At 46.8% G+C, this 16,056-nt stretch overlaps 1 protein-coding gene and 2 long non-coding RNA genes across 3 annotated transcripts in view; 1 reads left to right on the forward strand and 2 right to left on the reverse strand.

The window, feature by feature from the left end:
• Window positions 1–16,056, reverse strand: part of LOC146356295 (uncharacterized) — an 867,031-nt gene that overhangs the window by 270,863 nt on the left and 580,112 nt on the right. The window lies entirely within an intron of this gene.
• LOC146356303 (antigen peptide transporter 2-like) overlaps window positions 1–16,056 on the reverse strand; it is a 34,447-nt gene that overhangs the window by 11,516 nt on the left and 6,875 nt on the right. The window contains exons 5-11 of the mRNA XM_084831502.1: window positions 14,391–14,596; window positions 12,377–12,574; window positions 11,555–11,683; window positions 10,278–10,466; window positions 4,107–4,280; window positions 2,224–2,383; window positions 453–589 (exon numbers count right to left, since the gene is read on the reverse strand). Coding sequence (XP_084687628.1) covers window positions 453–589; window positions 2,224–2,383; window positions 4,107–4,280; window positions 10,278–10,466; window positions 11,555–11,683; window positions 12,377–12,574; window positions 14,391–14,596 — 1,193 coding nt within the window. The remainder of the gene's footprint in view (window positions 1–452; window positions 590–2,223; window positions 2,384–4,106; window positions 4,281–10,277; window positions 10,467–11,554; window positions 11,684–12,376; window positions 12,575–14,390; window positions 14,597–16,056) is intronic.
• Window positions 1,257–14,701, forward strand: LOC146356304 (uncharacterized). Its single transcript, XR_014787305.1, has 3 exons — window positions 1,257–2,399; window positions 3,212–4,342; window positions 12,361–14,701. It is a non-coding gene; the product is annotated as an uncharacterized LOC146356304 (long non-coding RNA).

Here is a 16,056-nt window from a genome sequence, read left to right on the forward strand (position 1 = left end):
GAAACAGCTTAAAGACACATTTGTTTTTGATGGCTTTCTCATGAAGCGTATTTTATCGGACTGCTGATTATTTTTAGTGGTAATTATTATTGGATTTTTGACTATCTGGAGGCTGAATGTTTTTGTTATTATCACCATGCTCTTATTAAGTATTTGGAATTTCTTGTTATCTGCAGTTTTATCTTGGAAGCCACTTTAAAGGTAGTCTAAAAATATTTTAAATAAATAAAATACATGTTCTCGCCAGACCTCTAAACCAACAGTCACTGCACATATTCCAAGAATGAGCTCTCTGGCGTCAAAAGGAAGTTCAGCCCAGGCTCAATTTTTAAATAAAAATTAAACAATTAAATTAAAATATCTCCCCTACTGAGGGCTGACACCTTTTATACTACCAAGCCCCGCACAACAGGCAGTTTAATTCCTCCCACACCACCCCGAAGTGAACTCACTGCAGCTTCGCTCTCCACATCCAGGGCGCTCGTGGCTTCGTCCAGCACCAAGACCTTTGGGTTCCGGATCAGGGCTCGGGCGATGGCCAGGCGCTGCTTCTGCCCGGCAGACAGCTGGCCTCCCTTCTCCCCCACATCTGCAGGGAAGACAGGAGAGAGACAGAGATGGGATGAAGCCAGTATTCCAAACTCTTCTTGCCAAAAGGTTGTGGTGGTGTGGGTATATTAGATTAATAACTAGCTTAACTGACCTATAAAGCCTTATACAGCTCAGGACCACAATACCTGACGGAGTGCTTCTCCTGGTATGAGAACCTACCCATATCCTCATCATCTGAGGCCATCCTCCAAACCCCTCCTCCATGAGAGACTCGGAGGATGACAGCAAGGGAGAGGCCTTCTCAATGGTGGCCCCTGATTATGGAACATTCTCCCCAGTGAGGCCTGCCTGATATCAACATTGTCATCTTTTTGGTACCAGGTTATGACTTTCCTTTGCTTCTAGGCATCTGACAGCATACGATAAGGTTTTTAATGGGTCCTGGAATTTACTGTTGATTGTTTAAAATTGTTATATTTTGGTATGTTGGTTAAATTTTTATGTTATTATGCTGTATTTTTTAGGGGTTTAATCTTTGAAAACTGCCTTGACAACTTTGGCTGTTTGGTGGTATAGAAATGTCACCAATGAATTGAATAAATGAAACAAAGAAGGTGATTCACAAGAAAAGGAGGGTCCTGAACTCCTGTGCCCCTTCAATGGGTCGGGATGGGGTCAGTCAGGGTGGTGGCGGGGTGGGGAGTTGAAACTAGGACTTCTGGGTTCCCTGGCAACAGAATTGGGGAAGGGTCATGAGTAAGGTGGCCAGACGCCCTGGAGGACAGACAGAAAGGCCCCTGCACCTTTAACAGCAACGTACAAAGGGAAATATTGATAGTGATACTTTCTCACACGGCCCTGCATCACACCACAACAACAACATAAGCTACAACTGCCTGAATTACCTCTCCTGTACAGGTCTGCATGATGATATTATCAGTAGTAGAACAATCCATGTACATGATGCTTTCTATGTGCCAAAAGGGGCAGATCCCTGCCCCAATGATCTTACAATCTAAACTCTGACCAGATATCAGAGGGAGTAAAAGGGAGGGCAGCCCTTCCCCTAAGGAGCACAGGCCAACATACAAGGTTCTCCCTCCCTCCTCCCGCTTATCCTCATAAAAACCCTCTGAGGCAGGCTAGGATGTGAAACACTGGCTGGCTTCAAGTCACCCAGTGCCATGGCTGAGTGGGGATTTTGGCCTGGGTCTCTCCACTGTTTAACCAATCCTCTAACTACTATACCACACTGCTAATTGCCTTCCCCGGTTATTTGTCCTTGGCTTCTGATATTCTGAGATATACTGCTTAGAGATTGTAAGAAATATGTTCAGTGGTATATAAATTAGTTAATTAAATAAATAAGAAACAAATACCGCCACTGAACATGAGGTTCTTTTGTTATTTTCTTTAGTTCTGAGGACTAATAGTTAAAACTTGTTGATAGGCCTGACTGGGTGTCACCCTTTGAAAAACGTTAGCGGCCACAATTTGTGGGTAGGGGGGTTCCAGGCGCTAATTATATGTTGCGGTCAGTCTTATCATTTAGATCCCACCCCACCCAGACTCCCCTGGAGGTGTTCAGGGTGGGGGCTAAGAATGAGAAAAATGCTGGGTGTTCTGGAAGGAGAGTAGAGTTTTACTGAGGCAGGAACAGATCTCACCCACCTGCACTGAACCCGCCTTCCAACTCATTGATGAATGCCAAGGCATTGGCTTCTTCTGCTGCAGTGATCACTTCTTCTTTGCTACAGTCTTGCACCCCGTAGGCGATATTGTCCCAAATGGACCCAGAGAAGAGGACGGGCTCCTGACCCACAAGCGCCACCTGCAAGCAGAATGAGGTATGTCTATTAGGAGGCGATGGGGGAGCGGGGGGGGCAAAGGCAAGATAGGGGTCTACTGAGCCTATGGGGAAATCCTCCTTGGTCAAGCGTTGTTTCTGTGGTAAGGCTGTGGTTATGCCCATTACACTGTTTTTCCACGCAACTGTTTTTGGGCAAAATCAGTGAGCATGCACAGTCTGTGTAGATTATGCCCTGCTGGTGCTTTGTCTTTCATTAGCAGTAGGTCACAGTTTAGAAGCAATCAGAACACTCTGTTTCAGGGGTCCCCAACCTTTCTGGGCCTGTGGGCACATTTGGGAATTGGAGAAACTGCTGTGAGCACCACCACAAAATGGCTCCCACAGAGGATGTGGCGAGTCTCATGATGGCTGCCGTAAGGGTCTGGCTCATCAAAAGTGAGCTAAAGAAGCGGGGAGAGAAATAGTAAGGCTAGGATGGAGTGGGAAAAAGTAAGGGAAAGGGGTAGAGGGGAGAGAAAGAGCAAGGCTAGAGACTGGAATGGGAGAGAAACAGCAAAGTAAAGAGGTGGGGAGAGAAATAGCAAAGTCAGAGGCTTGGACGGAGAGAGAAGCAGCAAGGCGAAGGGGTAGAGGGGAGAGAAAGAGCAAGGCCAGAGGCTAGAAAGAGAAAGAAGGCAGCCAGGGATGGAGAAAGTACAGAAATAGTGAGGAAAGGTGATGCGGGGAGAGAAATAGTGAGGCTAGAGACTGGGACTGGGGAGAGAGAAACCAAAGGGGAAAGGTCTGCATGGATGGAGGAAGATGGGCAGGGCCAGGAAGCAACTATTTCCTTCTCTGCTTGCCCAACAGCAGATCAGCAGCAAGTGCAGGAACAGGAAGGAGAACCTGGCGCCCTAATGTTTTCAAGGTTTTGTATTTAAAATAATTTTTTGAAGGAGAACTTCGTGAGCTGCATTGGAGGTCCCTGCAGGTGTCATGGTGCCCATGGGCACCTCGTGGGGAACCCCGGCTCTATTTCGTCCTGGGGAAAAATTCCTACACCTCCAAGAAGTAGATCTCAAGTTATTTTGCTGCCCTGGGCAAAAGTTACATTGCCCCCTTCTTCTGTTTCTTAATGTATACAGTGGTGACCAGGGTGGATGGGAAATGAGTGGTGGCTGCCACTTTGTGGTCACCATCTTTTGCCACCCACATCCCTGGGCAGGGGGGCCTTCTCAGTCGTAGCCCCCCAGTTATGGAATACCCTCCTCAGAGAGGTCCGTTCTGGCGCCTATCCTGCTATCTTTTCAGCACCTGCCACAGACCTTCTTATTCACAGAGTTTTAAAAAAATGTCTGCCCAATTCTGCTTCCATGTTGCAATTTTAATTTTTTTTTTAGATCTCCATGTTGCTTGCTGCTTTTTAGACTCCCCTGGTCTTAAATCAATAGCCTTTTTACTGTGCTGCTTTTGGTTTTTGATTTTATTTATGTGGATTTAATTTGAGTTTTATTGTATGTTGCCCTGAGATCAACTTGTTACAAGGTGACTAATAAATCGAACAAATAGTAAATAAATAAATAAATGATTCCCCTCCAGTGCCCATGTTCTGCCACTTGCTCAAATATGATATGATGCCCATTTTGCGAAAACCAATGCCATTCCCTTGGCACCAAATTAGCTCCCAAGCGGGGATGAGGAGGAGGAGACAGGAGGGTGCGTGGTCTCAGGTTGTTGATCTCAGCCATGCTCTGTGGTTCCTCACCTGTCTGTGGAGGTATTTGTGCTCGTATTCCTGGATTGGGACCCCGTCCAACATGATCTCCCCAGACTGGGGCTCGAAGAACCGCTCCAGGAGGGCCACACAGGTGCTCTTGCCACTGCCGTTCAGACCCACCAGTGCCGTCACCTCCCCAGGGCGCAGTTCAAAGGAGACGTCCTGCAGCAGACAACAAGAAAACCACTGAGCTGGATCCAGGATTTGCCTCCCAGTTGCAGAAGGTGCCTCCGCTTCATGTGCTTTCCACTCACGCAAGGTCCCTCACCCCGTTCAGCACGGTCTCCCAACATTCTGCATGGAGCGTTTTCAGTGGGTTGGAGGGGCTCCCGTGGGAAGGAGGGGGAGGGGACGTCCGCTCCCACCAGCGCAGTTGCTCCAGCTTAAATTGGGATCCAACCAACTAAGCAGCTATTATGGGATGCCCATCCCTAGCCATCCCCTCTCAGCTCTTCATAGACTCCAAGCAGCAAGAGGCTGCATTATACTAGAGTAGCACAGGAAGATTGCAAAAGGGAATTTTCTTCTCCCTCCTGCTGGAGCTATGCAGAGTGGGATTCTCCGGTTAATGGGATTAACTCAAAGTGGAGTCTCCTTTTAAGGTGGAGCAAGGAGCCCTTCATGAACCTCCCCAAAGAACAAGTGCACATCAGACCTTTAGAAAAGAGGGCAACTAAATTCCTCCTCCTGGGAACCCCGAGGGACATAGCTGCTTTTGCAGCATTAGCTCCCTGCAACCTAACAGGGATCACTACCGTGCTGCAGGCGGGAGGGAAGGGGGGCAGGAGCGGTGGCAACATCTGCAGCAGCACCATGGAGCGCTTGGCGGTGCTGTACCGGTAGCCCTACAGTTTTTGCAGCAGGTGCACCGCAGTTCTTCAGCGGTGGAGGCTAGGGGTCTTGTGCGGGGGGGGGGATGGATTATGCACCCCTGCTTTAAAGCAAGCACCCTTGGCCAAGATGGCTTGCTTCACATCAACCACACCACACCCTTCTGATTTCCAGCCTCCACAAGATCACCAGAGCAATCTCCTTTTTCATTAACATCTGTCCAGCCCCATTTCTTAGCCCCCAAAAGGGGCTAGGAGGTTTTTAGATTGTTTTAGGTATTTACCCTGCCCTGGGAAGGTAACATGAAGAGCTGGCTATAAAATGAAATAAATAAATATAAGAGTGTCTTCCTGACACCATGAAACTCTGCTGATTTGTTGAGTCTGGCACTCATAAGAACACGAGAAGAGCCCTGCTGGATCAGGCCAACGGTCCATCTAGTCCAGCATTCTGTTCACACAATGGCCAACCAAGGTCAACCAGGAACCCATAAGCAGGGCATTAGCGCAACAACACCCTCCTACCCATGTTCCCCAGCAACTGGTGCACATAGGCTCACTGCCTCTGATACCAGGGATAGCACATAGGACTAGTAGCCACTGATAGCCTTCTCCTCCAGGAATTTGTCCAACCCCCTTTTAAAGCCATCCAAATTGGTGGCCATCACTGTTGTAGCAAATTCCATAGTTTAACTATATGCTGTGTGAAGAAGTCCTTCCTTTTATCTGCCCTGAATCTCCAAGCTTCATAGGATGATCCCAGGTTCTAGTATTCTGAGAGAGGGAGAAAAATGTCTCCCTATCCACGTTCTCCCCATCATGCATAATTTTGTATGCCTCTATCATGTCTCCCCTTACCCTCCTTTTTACCAAGCTAAACAATCCCAGACGTTCTACCCGTCCTTCACAGGGGAGATGCTCCAGCCACTTGATCATTGTAGTTGCCCTTTTGTGCACTTTTTCCAGCTTTCACTCATGGTCATCCAGACTAGGGATGTACAGACTGTGTAAAATCCGTTCCATCTGTGTTTTTTCGCAGATCGTCAGGCACCTTTCATTCTGTCGTCCGCCCACTGAAGGAATTGGGGGGGGGGTCATTTCCGAATTTGCACAAATTTGCATTTGCACAAATGCACAATTGCACACATGTGAAAATGCGCAAAATCCCCCAAAATGTGCGTTTTCATGCTTTAGCCTATGAGGGAAATCTACATTTTCAGCCAGTTTTTAAAATTTTGCATATTTTTCTATGATGAAATTTGAGCAAAATTTGGAAAAGTTAGAAAATTGGTCCCCAAATCTGTGGAATCCGCCCAATAGGGGAAAAGCTGGTCCGCTGAGGAATCTGCAGGCTGGATTCATGAAAATCCAAACTCAACTGGTTCTGTTGAGGATGTCTCCAACATCCCTAATCCAAACTAAACCTAATAAATTATAAACATATTGTTGTTGTTCAGCCGTTCAGTCGTGTCTGACTCTTCGTGACCCCATGGACCATAGCATGCCAGGCCTTCCTGTCCTGCGCTCTCTCCCGGAGCGTGCTCAAGTTCATATTCATTGCATTGGTGATGCTCTCTAGGCATCTCATCCTCTGCCGTTCACTTTTCCTTTTGCCTTCAGTCTTTCCCAGCATCAGGGTCAATAAACATATTAACCTAACCCTAATAAATATTTTATTAGGGTTTAGGATTACATCACCAGATGGTCAATATCGAAATCAGATTGATTATGTCCTTTGCAGCCAAAGATGGAGAAGCTCTATACAGTCAGTAAAAACAAGACCTGGAGCTGACTGTGGCTCAGATCATGAGCTGCTTCTTGCAAAATTTCGGCTTAAATTGAAGAATATAGGGAAAACCACTAAACCATTCAGGTATGACTTAAATCATATCCCTGATGAATATACAGTGGAGGTGAGGAATAGATTTCAGGGATTAGACCTGATAGACAGAGTGCCTGAGGAACTATGGATGGAGGTCTGTAACAATGTTCAGGGGGCAGCAACTAAATCCATACCAAAGAAAAAGAAATGCAAGAAAGCAAAGTGGCTGTCTGATGAGGCTTTACAAGTAGCTGAGGAAAGAAGGGAAGCGAAAAGCAAGGGAGAAAGGGGAAGATATATCCAACTGAATGTAGAGTTCCAGAGAATAGCAAGGAGAGACAAGAAGGCCTTCTTAAACGAACAAAGCAAAGAAATCGAGGAAAACAACAGAATGGGAAAGACTAGAGATCTCTTCAAGAATATTGGAGATCTCAAGGGAACGTTTTGTGCAAAGACAGGCATGATAAAGGACAAAGAAGGCAGGGACCTAACAGAAGCAGATGAGATTAAGAAGAGGTGGCAAGAATACACAGAAGAACTATACAGGAAAGATCTGAATGTCCCTGATAGCCATGATAGTGCGGTCACTGAACTTGAGCCGGACATCCTCGAGAGTGAAGTGGGCCTTAGAAAGCATTACTAACAACAAAGCTAGCGGAGATGACAGTATTCCAGCTGAGCTATTGAAAATCCTAAAAGATGATGCTGTTAAAGTGCTGCACTCAATATGCCAACAAATTTGGAACACTCAACAGTGGCTGCAAGACTGGAAAAGGTCAGTTTACATTCCAATTCCAAAGAAGGGCAACGCCAAACAGTGTTCAAACTACCGCACAATTGCGCTCATTTCACAAGCCAGCAAGGTGATGCTCAAAATCCTACAAGCTAGGCTTCAGCAGTATGCGAACCGAGAACTACCCGAAGTACAAGCTGGGTTTCGAAGAGGCAGAGGAACTAGAGATCAAATCGCCAACATTCGCTGCATCATGGAGAAAGCAAGAGAATTCCAGAAAAATGTCTATTTCTGTCTCATTGACTACGCTAAAGCCTTTGATTGTGTGGATCACAACAAACTGTGGCAAATTCTGAAAGTGATGGGAGTACCAGACCACCTTACCTGTCTCCTGAGAAACCTGTACGAGGGTCCAGAAGCAACAGTAAGAACCAGACATGGAACAACCGAGTGGTTCAAAATTGGGAAAGGAGTATGACAAGGCTGCATATTGTCGCCCTGCTTATTTAACTGATATGCAGAGTACATCATGAGAAACGCCGGGTTGGATGAATCACAGGTTGGAATTCAGATTGCCGGGAGAATTATCAACAACCACAGATACGCAGACGATACCACCCTAATGGCAGAAAGCGAAGAGGATCTCAAGAGCCCCTTGTTGAGGGTGAAAGTGGAGAATGCAAAAGCTGGTTTGAAACTCAACATTACAAAAACGAAGATCATGGCATCTGGCCCCATCACTTCCTGGCATATAGAAGGGGAAGAAATGGAAACAGTGACAGATTTTATTTTCTTGGGCTCCAAGATCACCAAGGACGGTGACTGTAGCCATGAAATTCAAAGACGCTTGCTCCTTGGGAGGAAAGCTATGGCAAACCTAGACAGCATAGTAAGAAGCAGAGACATCACCTTCTGACAAAGGTCTGTCTAATCACAGCTATGGTTTTCGCAGTAGTAATGTATGGCTGTGAGCGCTGGACTATAAGGAAGGCCGAGCACAGGAGAATGGATGCTTCCGAACTGTGGTGCTGGAGAAGACTCTGACAAGGCCCCTGGACTGCAAGGAGGTCAAATCAGTCCATCCTAAAGGAAATCAACCCTGAGTGCTCCTTGGAAGGACAGATACTGAAGCTGAAGCTCAAATATTTTGGCCATCTAATGTGAAGAGAAAAGTCACTGGAAAAGACCCTGATGCTGGGAAAGACTGAAGGCAAAAGGAGAAGGGGACGGCAGAGGATGAGATGGCTAGATAGCATCACCGATGCAATGGCTATGAACTTGAGCACAGTCTGGGAGAGAGCGGAGGACAGGAAGGCCTGGCGTGCTATGGTCCTTGGGGTCATGAAGAGTCAGACACGACTTAACAATTGAACAACAACTAATAAATATTTCATTCAAGGATGTTGTACACTGGATCTACCTGGGTGGTCCCTGCATGTATGAACATGAGGATTCTCTTCTGAGCATAGGTCAGTAAGTGTCTTAACATTTGTCTCATTTTTGTGAGGTACCTTTCCGCTTTCCCTTTCTCCCTTGCTTTTTGCTTCCCTTCTTTCCTCAGCTACTTGTAAAGCCTCATCAGACAGCCACTTTGCTTTCTTGCATTTCTTTTTCTTTGGTATGGATTTAGTTGCTGTCTCCTGAACATTGATGTACAATGATAGTTTTTTACAAAAACGAAGATCATGGCATCTGGCCCCATCACTTCCTGGCATATAGAAGGGGAAGAAATGGAAGCAGTGACAGATTTTACTTTCTTGGGCTCCAAGATCACCGCAGATGGTGACTGTAGCCATGAAATTCAAAGACGCTTGCTCCTTGGGAGGAAAGCTATGGCCAACCTAGACAGCATAGTAAGAAGCAGAGACATCACCTTCTGACAAAGGTCTGTCTAATCACAGCTATGGTTTTCCCAGTAGTAATGTATGGCTGTGAGCGCTGGACTATAAGGAAGGCCGAGCACAGGAGAATTGACGCTTTCCAACTGTGGTGCTGGAGAAGACTCTTACGAGTCCCCTGGACTGCAAGGAGGTCAAATCAGTCCATCCTAAAGGAAATCAACCCTGACTGCTCATTGGAAGGACAGATACTGAAGCTGAAGCTCAAATATTTTGGCCATCTAATGTGAAGAGAAAAGTCACTGGAAAAGAGCCTGATGCTGGGAAAGATTGAAGGCAAAAGGAGAAGGGGACGGCAGAGGATGAGATGGCTAGATAGCATCACCGATGCAATGACTATGAACTTGAGCACACTTTGGAAGAGAGCGCAGGACAGGAAGGCCTGGCGTGCTATGGTCCATGGGGTCACGAAGAGTCGGACACAACTTAATGACTGAACAATAACAAATAAATATTTCATTCAAGGATGTTGTACACTGGATCTACCTGGGTGGTCCCTGCATGTATGAACATGAGGATTCTCTTCTGAGCATAGGTCAGTAAGTGTCTTAACTGGATTGGAGCTCTGGACTCCCTCCCTGGCCAGAGTCAGAGGAAAAGACAGGAGGTGGCAAAAAAATACCAAGATGCTAGACATGTATGCAGCTGGCCTACCTTGCAAGGCAGTTGTAACCATCGCTTCACTACAAATGAGACTGGGCAGGGTTATGCAAATTAAGCAGGGACACGCAACAAACGCATACAGGTTGCAGAATCTGAGGGCAGATCAGCATAGACCACGGAGGCTTCTTTAGAGCCAAGATTTTCTATTCCAATATTCTCCTTCCCAATTAAGCGTGACAAGACCCTTCATTGCTTTAACATTATATACAGTACCTTTAAGACCTGGATTTCAGGGCGAGAAGGGTAACAGAAGGAAACGTTTCTGAATGAGACGAGGCCTCGGAGAAATCCGGGAGCCAGCGTCCCCTCCGTGCGAACCGAAGGTTCCCGACAAAGGTATTCAAACACCTTTTCTGCAGCACCCACATTGCTGAGCGCATCTCCATACATGTACATCAGGGTCTGTGAAATGGACAGAGCCAAAAGAAATGAATATTTGCAGATATTCGAACGTGGTTCACTACCCAAATTTTGAGCACCAAATTCTAGACTCAAAATTCAAATTCACATTTTGAATCCAAAATTCACGTTCTTTACATTTGTGGGCCTCTGTGGAGAAACACTGAATTTATATCAGCTCGTTTATGCTGTGTTATGTTTATATACTTTGAGTAATTCCTGAGGAATGTTATAATGTAAGCAAGTAGGCCAGAAGCCTAACTATGCTACTCTGTATTGGGCCTAAAACAATTGCTGCTGCCTCGGTTACGGCTGCTATGAGGGGAGGCTTCAAGCTGAGTTTGAAAACGCCTAGGGGGGAAAGCTACCTTTGTTTGGACTGGTCAGGTGGGTCAACAAAAGTGGATGGAAGTTACAAGTTCCATAAGGAACATGATTGTCCACAAGATCTGAAAAAGGTCTGGCTAAGAGTTAGGTTGACTGAAGAGAGTTAATGGTCGTTGGGTGAAGGGAGAGAGCTGGAGAAGGAGGAAGCCTTCCACTGTGAGTGGACCCACTGGAAGACGGGTCCAGAGCTAGTGGTGGAGGGGAGCCATAATGTGAAGTTATGGTGAAGAATCAAGCAGGCAGCAAAGCCCGGTGTGAGAAGGCTTGAGGCTGAGGTCTGACCAGAGGGGGCTTCAGCAAGTGGTCCCTGAAACAGAACCATCCTAGAAGCCAGAGGCAACAGGAAGAGCTGGAGGCAGAGGAAGCCTGCTGTACAGCCTCTGTTCCTGGTTGTGCGGGATTGGCTGGGGTGGAGTTTAGGGAAATCTGGTCTGAGGAAAATGTTTTGACCCGGTTCACATGTAATGCTGGCAATTCCTGGGTTGCTTAACCTAGGAATTGTGGGGATAAGCAAAGAACGTAAGCTGTGTGCTCATTGCTTCTGCTTTTAATCATCAACCTGGGAACAGCCCATTCCTGGGTTGTTTCATGATGGCTGAACCTGGAAACTCTGGGTTATTTGTGGGTGAAACAACCCAGAGCTAACAAACCATGGGCAATTGTTCAGTTCCATTTGCTACTCCACTGTGTGGCTTTTCACCCACCTGTACATGTTCCCCCACTTCCATCTGGTAGAGGATGAAGGAGACCAAGTTTCCTTTGGTCACAAGGCCAGTGAGGATTTGCTGGTACCCGCAGAAAAGCATGATTAACTTCAGGGCCAACTGAAGGAGCTAGAGAGAGAAATTGGGAGAAACGGGTGAAATTTGAATCCCTTCTAACTTATTGCTAGTTAGCCTGCCCACTCTCTCCCTCCATTCCCTTCACAGATCCCAATCGGCAGGGATGCCCCTAGTTTAAACAGGAATAAGCAGATCCTAATTTCTCTGGGCAAGTTCTCTTAGTCTTCTTCTGGGTTAGCCTACTTACAGTGATGTGGGTTTTCTAGAAAATTCTGAATTGAAACATGTTCTGGGAAAAATTCCTATGCAAATTAGAGTAATATATACTACTCTAATAATAAAAGTGTATTAATAGAGTAGTAATAGTGGAGGTTTCCTTGTTGGTTCATGAAGTGCAGGAAGTCCCTGCTGTTATCTCCACTCTCAGTTTGGAGATAACAGACGGGATGCCTTCCAACAGAATTCCTCCTGGGGTGGGGCTTGGAGGCTAAGTCCCACCCCTCGAGGCTTTGTGGGCTGGACTGGGGTGCCCTGCAGGCCAAATACAGCCCATGAGCCAGAATTTCTGCACCTCTGCCCTAGGACATCAGAACGTTTTCTGCTGCAAATTACCCTACGTAAATTAGAGTAATATAAATACACTAAGTAAATAAATAGAAAGCCGCTATCCGTTCCAAGATGGTATGACTCTCATTTAGAGAACTTCTCTTCCTGCCCCCTCTCCACAGGACCCTGAGGACTCACCCGTCGGATGAGCAAGTAGATGGCTGTCTCCAGATTTTTCTGGTTCTTGAGATGGTGGGTCTTTGACAGTGCTGCATCGTACCGCTGTGACTCCTCCTCCTCAGTGGCGAAGCTGCGCACCGTCTTGATGGAAGAGACCGTTTCACGCACCACCTCCCCGGAGTGCGCTATGGAGTCCTGGATTGCCTGCAGCAAAGCCTGGAGAAACCCGGGAGAAGGCAAGCGGGTGAATTTGAGAGCCAGCACCAAACACCACTGTGGTGTCGACTACTGGGTTGGGTCGTGAGATACCCAATGGCAGTTGCTCGGGGCAAGTCGCTATCTTTTTGCCCAGCCTACCTCACAGGGCTGGTTGTGGGACTAAAATTAGCTCCTTCGAGGAGGGAAAGATACAAAATGTAACAAAAAATAAAATGGATTTAATGTACCTCTCAATCAAAATGTTCCAACGTCTACCTAAAAAAAGCCAAAGAGACTACTTTATTCAGACTAGTTTATTACAAATTGTACACATGCACTGAGGGTTTTGAAAACTTGGATGTGTGTATTTGTTTTAAGAGAAACACCCCCCGACTTCGTCCCAACACTGTAGTTACGATTAACACCCCAGCAGCAGCTTCCCTCATGCAGAAGCTTCTTGTGGGGGGGGGGTGTCATCGGTATTTTGGCATGGGGGTGTATGTGGAGAGAGATGGCTTTTTCTGTGGTGGCCACCCCCCCCGTTTAGTTCATTATTTATTTTATTTTATTTTATTCATATCCCGCCTCTCTACCAAAAAATGGCACTCAAGGCAGCTATGGAATGCCCTCCCCAGAGAGGCTCATCTGGCACCTATGTTGTGATCTTATCCATGCCAGGTGAAGACCCTTCTTATTCTCCCAGGGATTTTAGTCCTTCAGCCATTGTTGTTTTTAAATCTCTTATTGCATTTTTAGATCTTTACGCTGCTGCTGGTTTTTTACTTTGGTTTTCTGCTGTAGGTGTTTAAAGTTGTAAATGTTTTCTATTATCTTTATCATGTTGCTGGATTTTCTGGTTTTAACTGTTGCCAGCTGCCTACAGAGCTTTGGCTGTTGGGCGGTATAGAAATGTAATGAACAAAATAAATAAATCAGATATGAATAAGAGCTAAACCCCACTTCACCCAGACTGTATTCTTGATCCAGATCACCCCAATCAGCTGCCATTATAAACAAAGAGATGCACATGGACACACACATGCAGAGGCAAATGTGAAGACTCATTTAGGTTGCTGGCTGGGGGTGCTGGGAATTGTAGGACTTATTTCTGTATTCATTTCTGTAATTAAAGTGCAGAAAAGGGCAAGTAAAACAACCAAGGGGCTGGACCATCTCCCCTATGAGAGAAGGTTGCAACAGCTGGGATTGTTTAGCTTGGAAAAGAGGAGGATAAAGGGAGATATGATAGAGGCGCACAGAATTATGCATGGTGTGGAGAATGTGGATAGGGAGACATTTTTCTTCCTCTCTCAAAATACTAGAACCCAAAGGCATCATCCCATGAAGCTGCATGGTGGGAGATTCAGGACAGATAAAAGGAAGGGCTTCTTCACACAGCACAGAGTTAAACTGTGGAATTTGCTACCACAGGATGTAGTGATGGCCACCAATTTGGATGGCTTTAAAAGGGGGTTGGACAAATTCCTGGAGGAAAAGGCTATCGATGGCTACTAATCCTGATGGCTATGTGCTACCTCCAGTACCAGAGGCAGTGAGCCTATGTACACCAGTTGCTGGGGATCATGGGTGGGAGGGTGCTATTACGCTCATGTCCTGCTGGTGGGTTTCCCGTGGGCAGCTGGTTTGCCATTGTGTGAACAGAGTGCTGGACAAGATGGACCCTTGGTCTGATCCAGCATGGCTCTTCTTATGTACAGACATGCATAGGACTGAACCCTTAATGTAACAGGTAGCTTGGCTCTTATTCTCACTGTCCCGCACCGAGTTACTTCCAGCACCCAGCCACCTACCGCCAAATGACGCCATGCCGTACCTGGTGACGGGCGTCGTAGACCTTCTGGGTGGCCAGCATGATCGGTGTCTCGATGAGCGTCAGCAGCGTCAGGCGCCACGACAGGCCAAGCATGAACGCGTACAGCCCGACGACCTTGATCAGGCTGCGCAGGAAGACGTTGGCGTTGAGTGGCACCGAGCGGCTCATCATGGCCGTGTCCTTGGAGAGGCGAGAGGTCAGGTCTCCTGGGGGGCAACGTGAGCGAGCCTGGTCAGAACCACGAGATGTTATCGGCGAGGTGATCGGATGTCGAAGCGAAATGGGAAGGCAGAGATGTGGGATTTCCTGGTGGTGGGTGTGTTAAGGGGGACAACCGACCCGGAAAAGAAGGGCCGTAGGTCAGTGGCAACACACAACGCTTTGCATGCCAATGGACCCGGGTTTACTCTCTGGAATCTTCCATTAAAGCAGGCGTGTTGGACCTCTTGCACCCCAAGAGCCACATTCCATTTTCAGAGAAGCTCTTGGGGGCCACATATTTTAGCTCTTGCTGCCCATAACAAAGCCTAAGGAAAAGCACTTCAGCCTTTCAGAATGAGGGGGGAAAGTGCAAAAGCTGGGAACCACAGAACGATTGGTGGCTAGGGAAAGAGCCCGATCTGGAAGAAAAGCAGGCCAGATCTGGCCCATGAGCCTGAGGTGCAACAACCCTGAATTGAAGGAACATGTAGCAGGTAATGGAGAAGCTTGAGATCCTGGAGAGATGGAAGAAATGGTAGTGGGATGGATGGATTAATGATCTGACTCAGTGAAGGGCAGCCTCATTTTTAAGAAGTACCAAATTCCACGTTTGGGTTAATACCTCTGAAATCATTCAAAGTGGCCTTAGAAGGGACTCTTCTCCCTTCTAAGGAGGGAACTCTTCTCCCTTCTCCCCTCCCCACCAAACATGATTCGTTACAGGTTTATGTAAGTGTTGGACCTGCCACGCTAACGCTTAACAGGATTGCCTTAAAATTCATCACCAAGGCTCAAGATTTAGGGTTATTTCTTAAAAAAAAAAAAGTCCCTCTCCCCCAAGTTAAAAAAGCAACATTTGTAAAATAAAGAAGAGTCACATCAGAATTATTTATCATTATGTTTATATTTCGTTCATATATCACAGAATCATAGATTTGGATGGTACAGAGAACATCTAGTCCAGCCCCCTGCAGGCCCTGCACTACAGATTATATACATTTACATTAATGGGCAGTCACTCTCTCCTGGCCTTACCTAACATCCAGGGTTGTTGTGAGGATAAAATGTCCCTCCTTGTTGCCGCATTTTATCCTCGCAACAGACCCGGGAGTTAGGTTAGGCCAAGAGAGCATGACTGGGCCAAGGTCACCCAGCCATACAGGTGTGTAGGGAGGAGGAGGAGGAGGAGGAGGGGGAGGGAGAGAGAGAGAGAGAGAGAGAGAGAGAATTCCTTCACCCCTGCAACACACCACGCTAGCTCTGAAAGTAGCTTCCACTCTCATCACAGCCCAATCTTGATCTACCAGAGGGGTGCTTGCAGGCACATATGGGTGGAGGAAAGAAGAGAAACAGATGTAGCACAAGATGGACAAAGCATGGAAAGGAGTGACAAGGAGCAAGTGAATGTTTAGGCAGATGGCTTGATGGATGGACAAACGGATGCATAAAGCCCTCTGATGAACAG

Source organism: Heloderma suspectum, chromosome 2 (genome assembly GCF_057233095.1).
Source record: "Heloderma suspectum isolate Gila_16-S chromosome 2, 16-S_ref, whole genome shotgun sequence".
NCBI lineage: Eukaryota > Metazoa > Chordata > Lepidosauria > Squamata > Helodermatidae > Heloderma > Heloderma suspectum.